This window comes from Theropithecus gelada, chromosome 11 (assembly GCF_003255815.1).
Source record: "Theropithecus gelada isolate Dixy chromosome 11, Tgel_1.0, whole genome shotgun sequence".
Classification (NCBI taxonomy): Eukaryota; Metazoa; Chordata; class Mammalia; order Primates; family Cercopithecidae; genus Theropithecus; species Theropithecus gelada.
In genome coordinates this window covers 105220027-105239657 of record NC_037679.1, presented here as the reverse complement: position 1 = coordinate 105239657, position 19631 = coordinate 105220027, and the positions used below count along the sequence as shown (strand labels likewise).

The 19631-nt window shown below is 40.5% G+C and overlaps 1 protein-coding gene across 2 annotated transcripts; it reads left to right on the top strand.

The window, feature by feature from the left end:
* Positions 1-14442: 14442 nt before the first annotated feature.
* LOC112635115 (basic salivary proline-rich protein 3-like) lies at positions 14443-17795 on the top strand. Of its 2 annotated transcripts, none has more exons than XM_025403020.1 (5): positions 14443-14538; positions 15489-15524; positions 16014-16169; positions 16293-16539; positions 17681-17785. In XM_025403020.1, the coding sequence occupies exons 1-4, from the start codon at positions 14475-14477 to the stop codon at positions 16520-16522; spliced, it is 486 nt and encodes a 161-aa protein (XP_025258805.1). In that variant the 5' UTR covers positions 14443-14474; the 3' UTR covers positions 16523-16539; positions 17681-17785. The 2 variants fall into 2 exon arrangements, with proteins under 2 accessions (XP_025258805.1, XP_025258804.1); XM_025403019.1 differs by having other exon boundaries at positions 14444-14538; positions 16014-16247; positions 16323-16539; positions 17681-17795.
* The last annotated feature ends 1836 nt before the right edge of the window (positions 17796-19631 follow it).

Here is a 19631-nt window from a genome sequence, read left to right as displayed (position 1 = left end):
TTACTTAGAAGATTAGATTTCAAAAATTTCCCAAAATTTATTTTAAAAGAAGCCAGATGTAAGATGAAAAATAAACACAGGGAAGATTATTTAGAACACAAAATGTCAACAAAAACATTTTAGAAAGAGAGTGGGGAGAAATTAGTTTTGGAATATAGCAAAAATGAAAAAAATTTCTGTGTGGAAGAATACTCTGGGAGACAGATATCACAGGCACTGAGAAATAGATCAATGTAATACCTTTGAGGCTTTTATGGGGTTCCAGACTATCTTATTGGAATATATAATTGTCGCCACTCACTGTAAGTGGGAGTGATTAAAATTTTTTCCTAGAAGAACAACTGAATGTGGTGGCTCATGCCTGTTATCCCAGGACTTTGGGAGGGTGAGGTGAGTGGATCCCTTGAGGCCAGGAGTTCAAGACCACCCTGAGCAACAAATTGTGGCTCCATCTCTTCAAAAGTATTTTAAAATAAATTTTTAAAAAATAAACGGGCATGATGGCTGTCATGAACCTGTAATTCAAGCAACTCAAGAGGCTGAAGTGAGGGGAATCCCCTGAGCAAAGGAGTTCAAGGATGTTGTAAGCCATGATCACGACACCACACTCCAGCCTTGGTGACAGAGCGAGAGCCTGTAATTATATATTCCTGTAAGATGCAAAGCCCAAGCTGAATCTGAGCAAATATTCTAATAAAGGGGAAGAGCAAGGAAAAATTCTTTAAGACATAAAATAGCATGGCTCATTCAAGAACTTATATTCATTCTGTTCATTTCTAGAAACCTCTGGTAGTTTTTGTGGCCAACTTTGCTTTAATCACTCCATGAATATTAATAATAGAATACGTTAGACACCTGTATCCTACACCAAGACTTTGCTGGTTGGAGCCAGATCCAAAGACTATCAGATAATCGGTGTGGATCTGACCAGGCTGAGGGCCAACTTTCTGTCAGCCATGAATGGCCAGGTTTGTGTTGTCTTTACACAGCTCAAAGTTCCAAAGAAATAATCTCTATATAATCAAATATTTAGCAAAATATGATAGGCATAGTTACACAAAAATCCACAGCCAACCTCTTGTTCCTTAGGATATGATTGTGTTTAGAAAACAGCCCTAAGAAAAGTGATCAAGCTAAACTGAGGGAATTGCAGTGGAACTAAATCCAATAAGATACGTGTCCTTAGAATAAGTGGAAATTCCTTCTAAGAACTGGAAATTTGCACATAGACACAAGAAGTACATAGGCACAGATGCAGCCCCATGGGAGGATCCAGCAAGAAGGCAGATATCTAGGTGCTGAACAGATAGGGCCCAGAAGAACTGAACCTGCTGACACCTTCCTTGTGGAACTTCAGCATCAAGAAGTGTTCAAAAGTAATTTCTGTTGCTTAAGAATATTAGTCTGTGATATTTCGTTTTGACAGCTATAATGAAGAAATTCAGGAGGAGCAGGTTTTAGGAGAAATCAAGAGTCCTGCTTGGCACATGGTAAGTTTACATTTATTTTAAATGGCAAGTTGATTGCTGAGGTCCTTGACTCATGGACAAGTGCCTTGTCTCTTATTGCCATCTTGCTCCTTGCTTTGACCCCATCCTAAATCAGTGACACTGTCTCCTTCAGTTCTTTGATAACTTCTGTTTTGGTTATCTCTGGTAGCTTGATGCCTGATATGTACTCCTTCCTGATATGCTAATCTCTTCACTCATTTCTGACACAGGAGAAGGTCAGGGCATGACCTGAGTGATACTTGGAAGCATCACCTCTTGTCTGGCTGTACTCAGCAGACGAGGAGAATCCTGCCTCCAACCAGGACTGCAGCTTCCCCAGTGACAAACACAAAGAGTCACATCTGCCTGGCACTCCCCTCCCCTCTGCTTCTTCTCTCTTGCATTTCTTCCCTACCTGATTGGCCACCATAAGCTACCTACACCAGACTGCTCATCGCCAGCTTCTCTTTCCAAATCATGTTTGGTGAAACCAGAGAAAATCATTCAATAATATAAGGACACCTGGTTGGCCCAAGCACTCTGTGTCTCTCTTAAGGCATGTGAATCTCAGTTACAAATGTTAAACTTTCCATGTAGCTGGAGAATATTTGGCCACTGGTATTATATTAGATCTTCAGAAAACATTCCTATGTATGCTAGGAGAAAAACAAGAAACCAATCTGCCTAGTCAGCTGGAAAATCTAATTTACCTGTAGTAGAGCTTATTGTATTAGGACACTTTCCTATATGCAGTGGACTGTTAAAACATTAATGAAAAATGTATATTATATTCAGAAATATCATGAATGGATTCCAATTTTTTTGGCACCAAAATGAAATCCCAATGTTTTGCTATAACATGTCTGAACAGGAGCTAGCCTGAGACATCAAGAAACATAAGAGAGCAGTTTCAAAAGAGCCCCTAGAAGAGCAACATGAATTCTTCTAAAATTGAAGTGAGTACAAACATCAAATTTATGGTGACGCTTGGGTGGAAGAAGATAAAATCATTGATGGTGTCCAAAAGTTGTCCTACTTGCGACATGGTAGGTTGACATTGGTGGAAGAAGTCAGTGGTTCATAAATTCAATGAGGAGTTACTCATTTCAAGAAGGAATGAGGCAATGTTGAACCTAAAGTCTACGGCAACAGATGATTCACATCATATTTCAAAGAATAAATTGGAGTATAAAACTGTGGCCACTCATTATAAGTGGGAGTGATTAAAAAATTTTCCTAGAAGAAAGACTGAATGTGGCGACTCATGCCTGTTATCCCAGGAATTGGAAGAGTAAGGTGGGAGGATACCTTGAGGCCAGGAGTTCAAGATCAGCCTAAGCAACGATGTGAGACTCCATCTCCTCAAAAAAAATTAAAGTAAAAAAAAAAAAAAAAAAATTGGCATGGTGGGTGTCATGAACCTGTAATTCAAGCAACTCAAGAGGCTGAAGCTGGGGGATTCCCCTGAGCACAGGAGTTCAAAGATGCTGTAAGCCATGATCACAACACTATACTCCAGCCTGGGTGACAGAGCGAGAGTCTGTATAAAAAAAAAAGTCCTAAAAGGTGTAAAGCCCAAACTGAATCTGATCAAACATTCTAACAAAGGGGTAGAGCAAGGAAAATTTTTGAAGACACGAAATAGGATGTCTCATTCAAGAACTGTGTATTTGTTCTGTTCATTTCTAGAAGCCCACGGTAGTTTTCATGGCCAACTTTGTTTTAACCACTCCATGAATATTAACAACAGAATGCATGCAGACACCTGTACCCTACAACACCAAGACTTTTCTGACTAGAGACAGATCCAAAGAATATTAGACAATCCATGTGAGTCTGACCAGGCTGAGGGCCAACCTTCTGTCAACCATGAATGGCCAGGTTTGTGTTGTCTTCACACAGCTCAAAGTTCCAAAGAAATAATCTCTATATAATCAAATATTCAGCAAAATATGATAGGCATGGGTATACAAAAATCCACAGCCAACCTCTTGTTCCTTAGAATAAGACTGTGATTAGAAAACAGCCCTGAGAAGAGGTGATCAAGCTAAAATGAGGGAGTTTCAGTGGAACTAAATCCAATAAGATGGCTGTCCTCATAAGAAGTGGAAATTCCTTATAAGAACTAGAAATTTTCACACGGAGAGACACAAGAATTATGTATGTATAGAAGCATCCCCATGGGAAACAGAGCAAGAAAGCAGATATGTAGATGGCAAACAGGCAGAACTCAGAAGAACTGAACCTGCTGACACCTTCCTCATGGAACTTGAGCATCCAGAAGTGTCAAAAAGAAATTTCTGTTGTTGAAGAATACCTAGTCTGTGATATTTTGTTTTGACAGTTATAATGAAGAAATTCAGGAGACGGCAGGTTTTAGGAAGTAGAAATCAAGAGTCCTACGTGGAACATGATAAGTTTACATTATTTTAAATGGCAAGTGGATTTCTGTGGTCCTTGACTCATGGACAAGTGCCTAAGCTCTTGTTGCAGTCCTGCTGCTTGCTTTGACCTCACCCTAAGTGACACTGTCTCCTTCAGTTCTTTGGTAACCTCTGTTTTGGTTGTCTCTGGTAGCTTGATACCTGATATTTACTCCTTCCTGATATGCTAATCTCTTTCACGCATTTCTGACATTGGAGAAGGTCAGGGATAGGGCATGAGCTGAGTGATATTTGGAAGCATCACCTCTTGTCTTCCTGTACTCAGCAGACGAGGAGTAGCGTGTCTCTAACCAGGATTGCAGCCTCCCCAGTGACTCCCACAAGGAGGCACATCTGCGTGGCACTCCCCTCTGCTTCTACTCTCTTGGGTTTCTCCCCCAGCTGACAGGCCACCATAAGGTGCCTAGGCCAGACAGCTCATTGCCAGCTTCTCTTTCCAAATAATGTTTGGTGAAACCAGAGAAAATCATTCAATAACATCAGAACACCCACTAGGCCCAAGCACTCTGTCTCTTGAAGCATGTGAATCTCAGTTACAAATGTTACACTTTCCATGTAGCTGGAGAATATTTGGCCACTGGTATTATATCCCATCTTCAGAAAACATTCCTATTTATGCTAAAAGAAAAACAAAAAACCAATCTGCCTAGTCAGCTGGAAAAGTCGAAGTTACCTCAAGTAGACCTTATTGTGTTAGGATGCCTTCCTATATGCAGCAGGTTCTTAAAATGTTGATGGAAAATGTATATTCTATTAAGAAATACAATGAATGGGCCAGGCACGATGGCTCACGCCTGTAATTCCGGCACTTTGGGAGGCCGAGGCCGGTGGATCATGAGGTCAGGAGGTCAAGACCACCCTTGAAACTCTGTCTGTACTAAAAATACCAAAAATTAGCCGGGGGTAGAGGCAGGCACCTGTAGTCCCAGCTACTCCAGCGGCTGACGCAGGAGAATGGCGTGAACCTGGGAGGCAGAGTGAGCCAAGACTACACCATTGCACTCCAGCCTGGGTGACAGATGGAGATTCCATCTCCAAAAAAAAAAAAAAAAAAAAGAAAAGAAAAAGAAATACCATGAATGCATTTCAAATTTTTTGGCACCAAAATGAAATTAGAATATCTTCTATAACATGTCTGAACAGGAGCTAGTTTGAGGCATCAAGAAAAATAAGATAGCTGTTTCAAAAGAGCCCCTAGAAGAGCAACATGGATTCTCCTAAATTAGAGCAGAAACATCAAATTTATGGTGACGCTTGGGTGGAAGAAGGTGAAATCATTGATGGTGTCCAAAAAAGTTGTCCTACTTGGCACATGGTAAGTTGACACTGGTTGAAGAAGTCAGAAGTTCACAAATTCAATGAAGAGTTCCTCATTTCAAGAAGGAATGAGGCAATGTTGAACCTAAAGCCTACAGTGACAGATGATCCACATCATATTGCAAGGTATACATTCACCTTCTTGATACCCTAAGAGAAGATGTGTGACGATTAGCAGCACACACAATAGCCAACACTGCAGACTTCTCAGTTGGTTCAGTTTACGTGATTCTAACTGAATGATTAAAGTTTAGCAAATTTTTCACTTAATGGATGCCCAATCTGTGTCACTAAGATCAAGTACAGACAAGAGCAGAACTTTCCCTAAAAATTTAAATATGAGCAATGAGGACTGTAAACATTTCTTCAATGAGTTATAACAGGAGATAACACGGGATTTCACCAGCAAAATCCAGACAACAAATACAGTCAAAACAATGGCTACCAAGAGGTGGAAAAGTCCAGTCAAAACAAAAGTGGACGAGGACTTTCCCTAAAAATTTCAATATGAGCAAAGAAGACCGTAAGCATTTCTTCAATGAATTATAACAGAAGATAACACGTGACTTTACCAGTAAATCCCAGAAAACAAATACAATCAAAGCAATGGCTACCAACAAGTTGAAAAGCCCATTCAAAACAAAACTGGATGAGGAGAGCACAAAAGTCACGGCAAGAGTTTATTGGAAAGCTCAAGTCATTTTGCCGGTTGACTTTCTGGAGAATGACAATATCTGCTTATTCCGAGAATATTTTGAGAAAGCCAAAGCTTTAGTAGATGAATCCCTGTGAAAGCTTCAGCAGAGTCCTTCACCACAACCTTGCTCCTGCTCATTTCTCTTATCAAACAGGGTAATTATATGACAGTTCTGATGGGAAAGCATTAGGCTTCCAGATTACAAGCCTAATTTGGTTCCTTTGGATTTATTTTTGTTTTGTAGTCTTATAACATTTGTAAAAGGCATCCATTTTTCTTCAGTTAATAATGTAAAAAATACATATCAATAGCCGGCATGTTGACCAAAATGTATGACAAGTGGTCAATAAATCTTCTCCTTTTATATAGCTCATTAACAAGTAGGATTGGGAAATGATTGTAAACTGAGTACCAGGTGGTACAACTGAAACAAACTTCCCATGTAACACTTTTTGTTTCTGCTGCATTCAAAAGGTAACAGGAGGAAAATGGTTATACATCCCCTAAAGCTGTTGCACAACTTTGGGGAGACTTAAAATTCAGGTGTTTATTCAGTTGAGTCTTAGACTGTGGCTGCAAACTGGACCTCTCCTCATGAGCTACCACCATATTCTCTCTTCTCCCCAAGAGTGGACTCAACTGAGCAAACATGGTGCCTGGGTGAGAAGGGTACAAAATGGGGACAGAGTTCCAGAGTCTCACTTAGTAAGTCTGTCGTAGAATCCCTCCCAAGGAAACCCAAAGAGCTGGAATAAAGAAAGAATACAAAAATCTATGGCCTTACATGGCATTCCAGTCATGGACTCTTCAGAATAAACAACAGTGATATGTCCTAGAAATCCGGGAAGGAATGTCTTCATTTAAAGAGAAAACCTCTGGGGTTTTCTACTAAAAATCAAAGAACCTCCATGTGTTGGTCATTGCCACAGTCAGAACCATCTCTGGATACACAAGTGTGAAGACAGATGGGTCCAGGACACGAGCAGAAATGCCCAAATGGATTAGGGCCATGAAGCTGCCCTTGCTTTTACTGTCAAGCATGAGAATTTTCCTTACCCTGCCTTGAGTTGTAAAGGAAAGAACACATTGCTAACACTGACCATTCCTTCCATGCTTAGAGGTAGAAACACTACAAATACTAGGGGAAGGTGCCATTCTGCAGGGATTATGTTCTACAGAGGAAAAACTAGTGGAAGAGCAAGAATCTAAAGCCATACATCATTTAAATAGGCCCTCAGTCACCACTAAAGTACATTCTTTAGATTCCTCCATACACAATCTGCAATCCCACAGTACATTTATAACAGTGCTGGAAGGTAGCCATTATTTGTAGACATAAGAATCAGATTATTTAGAAACTTGCTTCTATAGGTATTCCCAAGTCTTCTTTTCAGAAAAAAAATTCAGATAAGCTTCAAATGATTGGAATTTGTTTTAGGGAGGAGATGGTCTTGAAATTTTATGATCCCCATGGGTAAGTGGAATACAGAAAAACACATAAAGGCTTGAGTAAAGGAGTTGGCATAAAGAAGACCACTGCTAGTTCATGAAGCTTTTACATCTCTTTTTATTCTGTTCACTCTAAACAGGGTCTTGGAAAGGGCCTGTGCACATGAAGGACCCCAAAGTTCAAGCTTCAGAAGCTTTGTAGACCATTCCAATCTGACAAAAGCCATATGTCAATGTTTTTAGGATGCCTATTAAATAAGTGTTTAATTGCTCAATAAAAATTACAAAGGCAAGTTTCAATCAAGAAAATGCAAATACAGACAAAAGTTTAGCTAAAAAATAAGGTTAGTAAAAATGTAAGATAAATTGAAACTCTTTATGTATCATGTCATAAACTTCTGTTTCTATGTCTGTTTACTAAAAGGCATAAAAGATTTTTTTATAATATGGAGAGATTTGCTTCGGCAGTTCTAAAGATGGGTAAGTAATAGACTTGAAACAACATACATTTGTTATTAAAATTATATTTGGTAGACTATTAGAGTATAAAAATGTATTCATCATTTAAAATTGTTGCTAGATGTTTACTCAATAATGTTGTAAAAAATATGCGTGTGATTACCAACTCATGGTCCTGTTACATTTAATGCAGCTGGGGAAGAAGAGACAGCTGCAGATTCTTCTGATAAAATTAGGAACACAGGTAATAGCAGTCTGTCTTGTAAAGTCACTTGAATACACGTAAATAGAAAGAGACGTAAACAAAAAGATCATCTGTAGAACCTGCTATAAACCGTGATAAGGAATTTGTCTCTATATTAACAGTATTGGAAGGCCCAGTGCATTGAACACATGGACTGATTTCTGCTCTTTCCCAATGTCCCAATAAAATTACAATAAAGAAGCACAGAGGAAAGTAATACCCAAGGATGAAGAGAATGAAAAAAGAGATGACAATAAACAATAAATATAACCAAAACTGTGGAATTGGACTGACAAATAGAAAAATTACAGAGTTTGTGAATCAGCAAAAGTGAAATCAGACATGAACAGGGGACCGTGGTGCAATTTTCATGAGAACACCTGGAAAATTAGTCCTATTTGAATAATATGTTTTCCTGTGTAGAAATATACATGTATATACATTTTAGTGCATATTCTGCATCAAAGTTTGGTCATTTTTCTTCACCTGACCCCGTGCATTTCTTGCTATTTGGTGCTAGGTGTTTTATATTGTTCTCATGAATAAGGTCATTCTCTCTCTCTCTCTCTCTCTCTCTCTCTCTCTCTCTCTTTCCTTGCATTGCCTTATGCTGTTCCCTATGAAGTGTATGTCTTAGGGAAAGTCACTCACTCACATTAAGATTTTATTTCTACCTTTGAAAAGTGAACAGAAATGCAAAAAGTCCTCTAAATGCTGTTGTAAGTACTAGAAGAGCTAAGGCATCTGAAACATCACTATGCAAGGTAGAAAGGAATAATCCATAAATCTTTAGCTATGTAGTCACACATGTGTGGAAATATAATATATGATATAGATAGCAGTTGGGTCACTGAAAAAAACTTCGTTACTGAATATTTTTTAGAGACAATTTTGTATCCAATCATTTTTAAAATGAATGTTCTATCTCTGTCTCACAGCATGGACTTCCTCATGGCATGTGGCAGGCAGGTTCCATAAAGAACAATTTGGACTTGCAAGGCATTTCTATGATCTAGACTCAAAAGTCACACAGTATCACTTCTGATATAATCTATTGGTCATGGTAGTAAGTTCTACCCAAGCTCAAGGGGTTAAAAACAGACCTCACCCCTTCAAGAGAGGATGTCAAGGTACCACTGTAAGAAGAAAACATTAGATGAAAGATTCTGTCGTGATCAACTTTAAAAACACAATGCTCCTAGCACTTTGGGAGGATGAGTTGGGCAGATCATGAAGTCAGGAGATCGAGACCATCCTGGCTAACATGGTTAAACCCAGGCTCTACTAAAACTATAAAAAATTAGCCAGGCATGGTGGCGGGTGTCTGTAGTCCCAGCTACTTGGGAGGCTGAGACAGAAGAATGGCGTGAACCTGGGAGGTGGAACTTGCAGTGAGCTGAGATCACACCACTGCACTCCAGCCTGGGTGACAGAGCAAGACTCTGTCTCAAAAAAAAAATTAATAAATAAATAAAAATAAAAACACAATGTACCACACATCCCAATTTTCAAGATGATAAATATACAAACGTGGATTTCAATATCAATAAAATATAATAATAATCTGTGATTCTCAAGAAGAAGACACAATATCTTTTATAAGATATAGGTACAGGTGTATCTGTTTAATAAATGAGTCATTGATTAACCACTTTAACTAAATTCCTCTTTTAAATGTATCAGTTTACCGAGTTGGTACATCATCAGAAAAATATGAGGGTGATACACATTGCTTTGTATTTCTTTTTTTTTTTTTTTTTTTTTTTTTTTGTGAGACGGAGTCTCACTCTATCGCCCAGGCTGGAGTGCAGTGGCCGGATCTCAGCTCACTGCAAGCTCCGCCTCCCGGGTTCACGCCATTCTCCTGCCTCAGCCTCCCGAGTAGCTGGGACTACAGGCGCCCGCCACCTCGCCCGGCTAGTTTTTTGTATTTTTTAGCAGAGACGGGGTTTCACCGTGTTAGCCAGGATGGTCTCGATCTCCTGACCTCATGATCCGCCCGTCTCGGCTTCCCAAAGTGCTGGGATTACAGGCTGCTTTGTATTACTTATGAGATAAATTGTGATTGTACTTCTCTGTGAACTGATAGGAAGTATAACTGAAAGGTGAAGAATACACTGACATTGTGATAACAGTGGTGAGCTGAGGCTACAGACACTTGACCTTAGGCTGAAGACCAATGTCTTCTACGGCCCCAATCACTGAGGGTGGGACACCAGCTCTGGGGCCAGGACACAGGCGACATCTTCATGCAGAAGATGAAAGCTGTGTAAGTGGTGTACAATTTATCCTTTCTTAGACATCTCTCTGATCAGACTCCCTCTTGGATTTCTAGAATGTTAGATCCATTGTGATTAGAAGGATCAAATTTAGTCAGTTTAAAAGGGCATACACAAATTTTGACAGTGCTAATGTGCCACCCAAGAAAAATGCATGTAGCATGGATTAAAGAAGTACATACAGGATCTACATTGACAGGGTTTTGTAATTAGAAAAAAAATGAATTAATTCCTCTGAGTGTCTTTATACAAATCCAAAGAGTAAAGCAGAATACTAGAAGATGTTTTAAATATGATTATGATTTCAAACAAACATGTTTACTCAGGAAAATATATTTTTTCTCACCTCAGCTATTAAAGTCTCAGGAAAATTAACCTTGAAAATATTCTAAGGGAAACTTGTTTTCATTCCCTGAATCTCATTTCCTTTCACTTTCTTGTAAAGGAATGAATGCATGAAGAGCAAGTAACCAGTGGAGCAGAGTAGGCAAGAACTCTGCCTTCCATTCCACTTACTACATTTATATGAACCTAGGCACGCACCTAAGTCACCTCATCTACAAAATTAAGATAATAATAATAATCACAACTCCTTAATATGATGGTTCTGAAGATTGAATATCATATAGTAAATGCCGAGGAAATGTTTTCTATTTTAATCAGCCTTTGCTAGGATAAATGGAAAGAATATAAATATGCTCAAATAATTGTGAAATATATGTTTAGAGAGCATCATCATGGAATAAAAATATAAAGGTGATCATCATATAATATATATATTATCATATAACATATAATATAAAATGACCATTACATCAGTGTAACCAGAGGTTTTAGACAATTCAAAGCAAAGCTGAATTCGCACACACAATTGTATTATCAGAATGGTTGCTTCATGCAATGAACACAGAAGAGTCTGCTTTCAGTTCTATTCACAGAACTTCCCAGTCTTCAAAAAGAGGGAGATGTGTAGGTGTGAGAGAGCTGAGGCATGAAATTTGGATCTTATTACAAGTGCAGAAGAAAATCCTAAGAGCATTTGAAGCACAAAAGTGTTATGATCTAATTCCTACTTTTCAATGATCACCCTGACTGATGTGAGGGGAAGAGATACGGGATGTGCTGGTAGGAATGTTATCAAGAGCAGCTGAGGATATTAAAGTCCTTCAGGAGAGAGCATCATGGCCTGAACTATCACCTTCTAGTAAAGATTATGCAAGTGGTTCTATTTGGGATGAGTGTTGAAAGTGGAGGCAACTTGGTTTGCTAAAGGGCAGTGCCTGAAGGGAGTGAGGATTTTTGAACCACGGAACACTTGACTTAGAACAGGATGGGAGCTGTTATGAGAGCTGAATTGTGTTTCCTAAAATTTCATATGCTGCAGACTGTTCCTTCAGGACCTCAGAATATGAACATGGAGGCAAGTGCAGTGCTGAGGGTTGCCACTCATGTCTAGATGCCCAAGCTCCTGCAGCAGTCTGGCTTCTCCCTTTCACCCACCCTCACTCACAGACAGTGTCAATTTCCACCATTCAATCACTTCTGTTATTGTTTTGTCTGGTGAGTGCATAGCTGATATTTATACTTTCCTGATAAACTTTACTCACTGCTGACATTGGAGAAGGTCAGGGAAAGGGCCAGAGATGAGTGACTTTTAGGGGCATTTCTATTCTCTTCTTGTACTCTCCTGCCAAAGACAAGTCTGTCTTGCCTCAGGCCTGCAGCAACCTCAGTTGGTGACTTAATCAGGCAATGTCAGCCTGGCCTCTTTGCTGCTCCTTGTCTCTGACATTCCTTTGCTACCTGATGGTCTAACTTAAGATATGTAGGCAGGATTATTCATCTCCAGTTCCTATGGAAAATAGTGTCTGGTGAGACCAGAGACACAAATCTCTGGGACCTGCGGGCACAAGCAACTATTCTCTGCCTGAGATAAAACTCATGAAGACTAGTTAGAACCAGTCCACTTTCTGTAGAGCCAGAAGAAATTGCCAATTAATAATATCTTTCTCTTTCAAGTATGTCTATATTTTTTCCAGGGAAAATACCAAACTTCCTGGTTCCCTTGAAAGGGCCAAGTTATCTGTAGCAAAGTGTCTGGTATTAGGAAGTCTCCCTTTACTACTACCCACAACTCCTCAGAAGGGCCAGACCCGACCCTCATCTGCACAGCCCAGAATCCACTCCTCCCCAGTGCTGAAGAGGTCTGTCTTTAGGATTTACTGTCACATACCCTCCCTACCGCCATCATATCTCCAACCAAGCTGTCCTTAAATTAACACCAGTCATGCACAAAATGTGAACATGAGACACTCAGAAAATCTAAGTGGTAAATGACTGCTGTTGATAGTGACTAACCTGTATATTCCATGAACTGATGAGCAGGGATTTACTAGAAATAACAGAAGAATCAGCAGCTGAAAGAAGTGCTAACAACGCAGATCTCTGATAGGGCTTTTTGGAAACACAACATTTATTGTGAAATTACACAAAAAAGAACGAAACAAAGGTGGTGAGTATTATAGCTTATTACTTAGAAGATTAAATAAAGGAAATCTCACCACATTAATGGTGGGAAAAGTCAGATACATAAAGAAAATTACACATAATAAGCTTGACTCAGAAAATAAAATATGAACAAAGAAGTACCAGAATGTAAGGAGGAATGCATATCAGAATATTGTAAAAAAACAAACAAACAAACAAAAAAAAACAAAAAACAAACAAAAAAAACCCACTCCTTGTGGGAGAACAATCTGAGAAAACAGATAACACAAATACTGACTAAACCAAGAAAACCAACACAATGCAACTGAAGCTTTGATGGGCGTATCTGATTACCTTATTTGAATGTAGAATTGTAGCCACTTAATTATCAAGGTAGGAATTCAATACAATTCTTTTTTTTTTTTTTTTTTTTTTGAGACGGAGTCTCACTCTGTCGCCCAGGCTGGAGCGCAGTGGCGCGATCTCGGCTCACTGCAAGCTCCGCCTCCTGGGTTCAGGCCATTCTCCTGCCTCAGCCTCCTGAGTAGCTGGGACTACAGGCGCCCGCCACCGCGCCCGGCTAATTTTTTATATTTTTAGTAGAGACGGGGTTTCACTGTGGTCTCGATCTCCTGACCTTGTGATCCACCCGCCTCGGCCTCCCAAAGTGCTGGGATTACAGGCGTGAGCCACCGCGCCCGGCCAAATTCAATACAATTCTTAAAACAAATGAAGCAGAGGGTGAATTTTATAGAATATTCTAGAGAAAGTTAAGAGCATGAAGTAAGTTTTGACGACATGATATCGCATGGCTCCTGCTAGAAACTATATATTCCGTTTTCTCAGGTCTAGATATTTCCTGTGGTTTCCGTGTCCATTTTGCATTAATAACTCCTAAAGATACTTTAAAATACACAATTTTGGCCTTCCTGTGTTGCACAAGAACAAGCCTTGCCTGAGCTGAGTGAGATCCAGAGAAGCTTGAACAATACCTGTAGCATGAGAAGGCTGCAGGGCAGCTTTCCATCATCTATGTGTGCCCAGGAGTGTGCTGTCTTCACACATCTCACAGATGGCAGAAACCATCTCTATCACATCAAGACTTTAGCTAAATGTGATACTATCTGTACATACATCACAAGAGATGGAAATAGGCTATAAAAAGAGCCAGAGATATTGATTATTGTCACTGCTGGGTGTAGCTTTGCTGCCCACACACACATATCCAGAAATAAATAACAGAGTGGAAAGTGGACAATAGTCTTATCAAAAAGATTGAAACTCTACTGATGTCTGAAGTTCAATTATGACACAGTGCTGATTGCTTGGACCTAGTTCATTTAAAACCTTCGTTCAAGTCATAGTTGTACCTTCTAGAAATAAGTCACCAACAAATTCCAACCCAACCCATCCCTCTAGGCTAGAGTCCCAGAGAGAAATAAGGGATGCACTTGACCTGCAGTGAGCAAAGCAGAACCCAATCTCTGAGGTGGCAAGGCCCATTCAGTGTGGAGCTCAAAGGTGTCATTGTTCTGCTTCTCTTTATAAAGGGAGTTGCCACGTTTCTCCCAGCACAGAGTTGGGAGCAACTCCAGAGCCTCCTGCAAGATGCTGCTGATTTTGCTGTCAGTGGCCCTGCTGTCCTTGAGTCCAGCTCGGAGCTTCAGTGAAGGTAAAACAGAAGGGGTAGATGATGCGGTGACTCTGCTTGGGGCTTAGGAGGTAATAATGGTAATTATGGGGAAGAGAGGAGAATGAAAACACAGATGGGGCTGCGGAGTTTTCATGCCCAGGATCAGGAGACCTGTTGTGCCCTCATTCCACACCAAGGGCTTCTAATTTATTTCATGCACAATAAAAATCCAGTAAAGAATTTGTACCAGGGGAATGGGAAGGTAAGATTTGCATTTACAGAGAGATATGACTGTGCTCTGAAGGATGCAGTGGAGAATGCAAGGAAGATTCAGGCAAGTCCAGCTGTGAGCATCCTATACTGATCTCAGTAAGTACACAGGCATGATGGTGGCCTTGCTATACCTGGTGGATCAGCATCAACAATGGAGATAAACACACATCAGAGATACTGCAGAGGAGGCACAACTGGATAAAACACTTGCCTGTGCCTAACTACAGATATAGAAATATCTGAGCCAATTATTGTAATTTTTGTCTCCCCTACATGCAGTATTTCAATGTGCTGGGAGTGGTATGGGTAAGATTGTATTGAAATGATTACTTCTGGTTACCCAAATTGAGAAATTTTGTTTACATAAGCAATGTATTTATAGGAGATGGAGGGCATAATCCATAATAAGAATACCAAAATATTACATTGAAGTACCTGGCATGTGTAAACTAAATTAGCATTAAGTCTTGAGGGATTCTAGGGAGGAAAAAATGGGGCTCTTCTATGTTGAGTTCGTGGTTGTTGCTCTGTGTCATAACAACCGTGCCTCCCCTTACACCTTCCTCCCCTTTCAGCAGCTTCACAGATGGTGGCTGACGAGTTAACCAAGGGGAGGCATGGGGAGTGGTGAGAAGACCCTTTTCCCCGTAGAACACCTGTGAGTCTTGACAGATTCGAGACGTAACTTTTCCCATCACCCTGTGCTTCTCTTCTAGATGTGATCCAGGAAGAATCTCCCTCCCTAAAATCAGGTAAAACCCAATTCATTCTCAATCTCTTTTGACTATCTTCTTCTGCTCATGAACTGATCAGTTCTCCAGTGTTTTCTCATCAACATTTTCCTTTCAGGAATTGATTAATGTTAGTCCCCCTAATAACATAGGCAATCTTCATGCAACCTTGATTTTGGGGACCATAAGCAGGGCCACCAAATTGAATAGCAGAGATGCTTGTCTTAGATGACAACAGGAGTGGGTTGACTTCCCCCTGGCCAGGAGTGCCTGCTTGGGAGATGACAGAGAACTGGGCAGTGTCCTTATTCTGACTCCTCCTTATACTGAGATCCCCTCAACTGCTTCGTTCTTTCCCAGCGTTCAACTCCAGAGTTTTATTACTTCACTGAAAATGCAAAGAAATAAGTGTCTGGGTCTCATTTTTGTGCATTTCCCCATTTAGCTGCATTACAGTAAAAATTTGCTGCAGCTATTCAGTGAATGCTGTGTGTCTTCCACCTCCTCCAGGAAAGCCAGAAGGACCACCCCCACAAGGAGGCAACCAGTCCCAAGGTCCCCCACCTCATCCAGGAAGGCCAGAAGGACCACCCCCACAAGGAGGCAACCAGTCCCAAGGTCCCCCACCTCGTCCAGGAAGGCCAGAAGGACCACCCCCACAAGGAGGCAACCAGTCCCAAGGTCCCCCACCTCGTCCAGGAAAGCCACAAAGACCACCCCATCAAGGAGGCAACCAGTCTCAAGGTCCCCCACCTCCAGGAAAGCCACAAGGACCACCCCCACAAGGAGGCAACAAACCTCAAGGTCCCCCACCTCCAGGAAAGCCACAAGGACCACCCCCACCAGGAGGCAACAAACCTCAAGGTCCCCCACCTCCAGGAAAGCCACAAGGACCACCTCCACCAGGAGGCAATCCTCAGCAGCCTCCGCCACCTCCTGCTGGAAAGCCCCAGGGACCACCTCCACCTCCTCAAGGTGGCAGACCACCCAGGCCTCCCCAGGGACAGCCTCCCCAGTAATTGAGGTTCAATGACAGGTATGATTCCTGTTTATGTTCACCAAGTGCTCTAAGTGCTACAGTTCTCCGACTTTATTGTGCCAATGAATCAACTAAAAGCCCATTGACATTGTATTGTCCTGGAACCCATTTCTAAAGATTTGTATCCAGATACTCTGGAATAGGGTAACAAGACCCTGTATTTCTAACAAACTCTTTAAGGAATTCTGATGTTGAGAAACAACATACCATATAATCTGTCTCAAATTGTGCTGGCAATGAGGAAATAGTACCATGTTCATTCTTGGTACTGTTTTCTGCCCACAAACTCAGAGACCTCCCATTTAAAGTTTTCACCTGAGCATTGTTTGCTCAGTCCTGCCTCACACCAGCCTCTCTAGTCCAGTATTCCTGCCAAGTGGTCCCTGAACATTCAGCAGCTAAAAGGTGTCTCATTTTTTAGATACTTCCTTTTCAATAAGTACATGATTAAGCTAACAAAAGGTATCTAATGGAATGGAAAAATATGAAGCTAATTTTAAAGGCATAACTCATCCCACCCACCTTCCTTCCTTCAAAAAGCTACCACTGTTGACTTTATGGCATCTTCTCTTTGAAATATTTATGTGTGCACAGACATATAGCATTCTTTTCCCCTACCACTAATAATGTAACTTATATGCAGGTATATATGTGAGTCATTTAAAAATACACTTTTTGAAAATTTCCTCATCAGTTTATGGGCTAAATACATCTCTTCAGTGGTTTTCTGTTTGCTTTTACAAGCTTTTGCTACTCCATTGTGTGGCTTTGCCATGATTTCCTTAACCAATCCCTGTCACTGGACACTGAGGGTGGTTTCAGCTTCTCACTATTATAGAACACGTGCCAGTTAACATCTGTGTAAATATATCCTTGAACAAATTCAACAGCAATGAGTCATAACAACCTAAGGATGATCTTTTCTCTTCATCTTCTAAGCAACAATTTGGAGCACATTGTGTCCAAGGGCATCAAAAGAGTGAACACAGAAAAAATTAGGAAGGAATCACAGGGGTAGAAGGGTTGGAGGGGAGAGGATGGGCTCTCATGTACTCTACTGCAGTAACACCAGTAAGGAATTAGACATTTCCTGCCATGTCAAGTCTGGTTTATGAACTTCCTTGTTTGTTTGTTTCAGAAACTGAATAAGAAGATGACAGTGATTCAAATGATTCAAATGCCACGACATTGGAAGAAGGTGGTCATAGCTCTAAATTCAATATACCAATAAAATAATCAGCTTGCAATTTCTGATTGTGGCGTCTCTTTCTCAGTGTTTGTGAATGTGGAATGTGAGGACCAAGAACATCTAGGACCCCTTCTCTCTGTTGCTTCCAGGGAGCTTCCCTCCTCTTTAATTCTAATTTAGCCAGCTGCCATGAACAATGTTTTACTGTTTATCTCCTTCCCTGGCTTCTATTTTTTTTTCTTTTTCTGAGATGGAGTCTTGCTCTATCACCTAGGTTGGAGTGCAGTGGCGTGATCTTGGCTTACCACAACCTGCATATCCTGGGTTGAAGCTATTCTCCTGCCTCACCCTTCACAGTAGCTGGGATTACAGGTTCCCACCATCATGCCTGGGTAATTTATGTAATTTTAGTTGAGATGGGGTTTCACCCTGTTGGCCAGGCTAGGCTAGAACTTCTGACTTCAGGTGATCTGCTTGCCTCAGCCTCCCAATATCTTGGGATTACAGGCGTGAGCCATCACACCTGGCCCTTCCCTGACTTCTATAGTACCAATTGAAATTTTAAAATTATTATCAGATTGTTTACTGATATTCCAGTAATCTTAAGGACAAAAATACAACAAATGGAAAATAAGTCACAGAAGCGAAAAGAAATCCTTATCATTTCTAAGAAACTGAGTTTGGTTTCAAGGGAATGAATATGGCTCTATGCTTCTTATCCACAGAATCCTCTCTATCCCATTTACCCTATTTTAACAGTGATTACTTTCCTCCCTCCCTATGTTCCTCACCTTTCTTTAATGAAACCTGAATGGATTTCACTAAGGAGGCAGCATGACTTTAAGGAGCGAAGAATTGGGAAGCTCTCAGGTTTTAGTTAAGACATAAATCTTTTTCTTGCTAGCTCTGGACTCTTAAAAAGCTACTTGGTCTCTCAGAGCTTGAATTTCCTCATCTAAAATGAGAAGAATCATAACAGCTACCTTAGAATATGGAGATTAATGAGGTAACATACATACCAAAAACCTTGCAGAGATTGGCATGTCTGCTTCTCAAGCAAGGAAGGTTCAATATTAGAAAACTGCTCCTGTGCCCTCTGATAGCCTCAGATAATTCACTAAGAAGTTCAGAAAAATCAGAATAGAAGGATCTTGCTGTGTGCACCACCAAGTTGAGCACCCACATTCAGTTTAATCACAGTTCTCTGGCTTCTCTCCTATTATCTTAGATGAAGCCTCCCTACCTCTATCTCTTACCTTCCCTCTTGATTCTGAACCACATTACCCAATCAAGGATTTTGCTTCTGCATGTGACCCCTTGTCTCCTGATTCTTACATCTATGCTCTATGGGATTACTTCAATCAGCAAAAGCCTGCTGAAACATCACCCATTTCTACAGAGGTCTCCTATGACTCTTAGTGTTTCTTTCCTACCATATTATTTGTCTGCCATTTTTATTGCAAAAGTTCTTGAAACGTATGTATGTGATTCTTTCCCAATCCTCTCACTTCCATTTTTTAAAACACACATTAAAAATGCTTTTGTTCTTTCCACTCCAAGTCTGTCAGGGTGGTCTACTGCCTCCATTCCACTCATTTCAGGAATCAATTCTCAGTCCTGCATCTCCCGCGACCCCTTGGCAGTTTACTGTTCTTTTGGGAACACTCTATCAGTCTTTCCAGGAACCTCTAGCTCTCTCCTCGGGTTTCTCCTACCTCTGCCTCTTCCCCCCTAGAACTACAAATTTACTCCTCTTCCAACTCTATTTGGTCTTGGTAAATTATTCATCTAATTAATAAAACAAGGATTTATTCTTGACTCTTCTGTTTTCCCCTTACATCACATAATATCTAGTCAAATAAGCTATGTTATCATTGTGATGTTCAAGCTTCAAAATAAT

What these genes read in the sequence shown, in the direction of transcription:
- LOC112635115 (XM_025403019.1), top strand. Translation starts at nt 14,475, where the DNA reads ATGCTGCTGATTTTGCTGTCAGTGGCCCTGCTGTCCTTGAGTCCAGCT. An exon ending in AGCTCGGAGCTTCAGTGAAG is followed by an intron (nt 14,539 to 15,488) that starts GTAAAACAGAAG and finishes CTTCTCTTCTAG; the next exon opens with ATGTGATCCAGGAAGAATCT. An exon ending in ATCTCCCTCCCTAAAATCAG is followed by an intron (nt 15,525 to 16,013) that starts GTAAAACCCAAT and finishes CACCTCCTCCAG; the next exon opens with GAAAGCCAGAAGGACCACCC.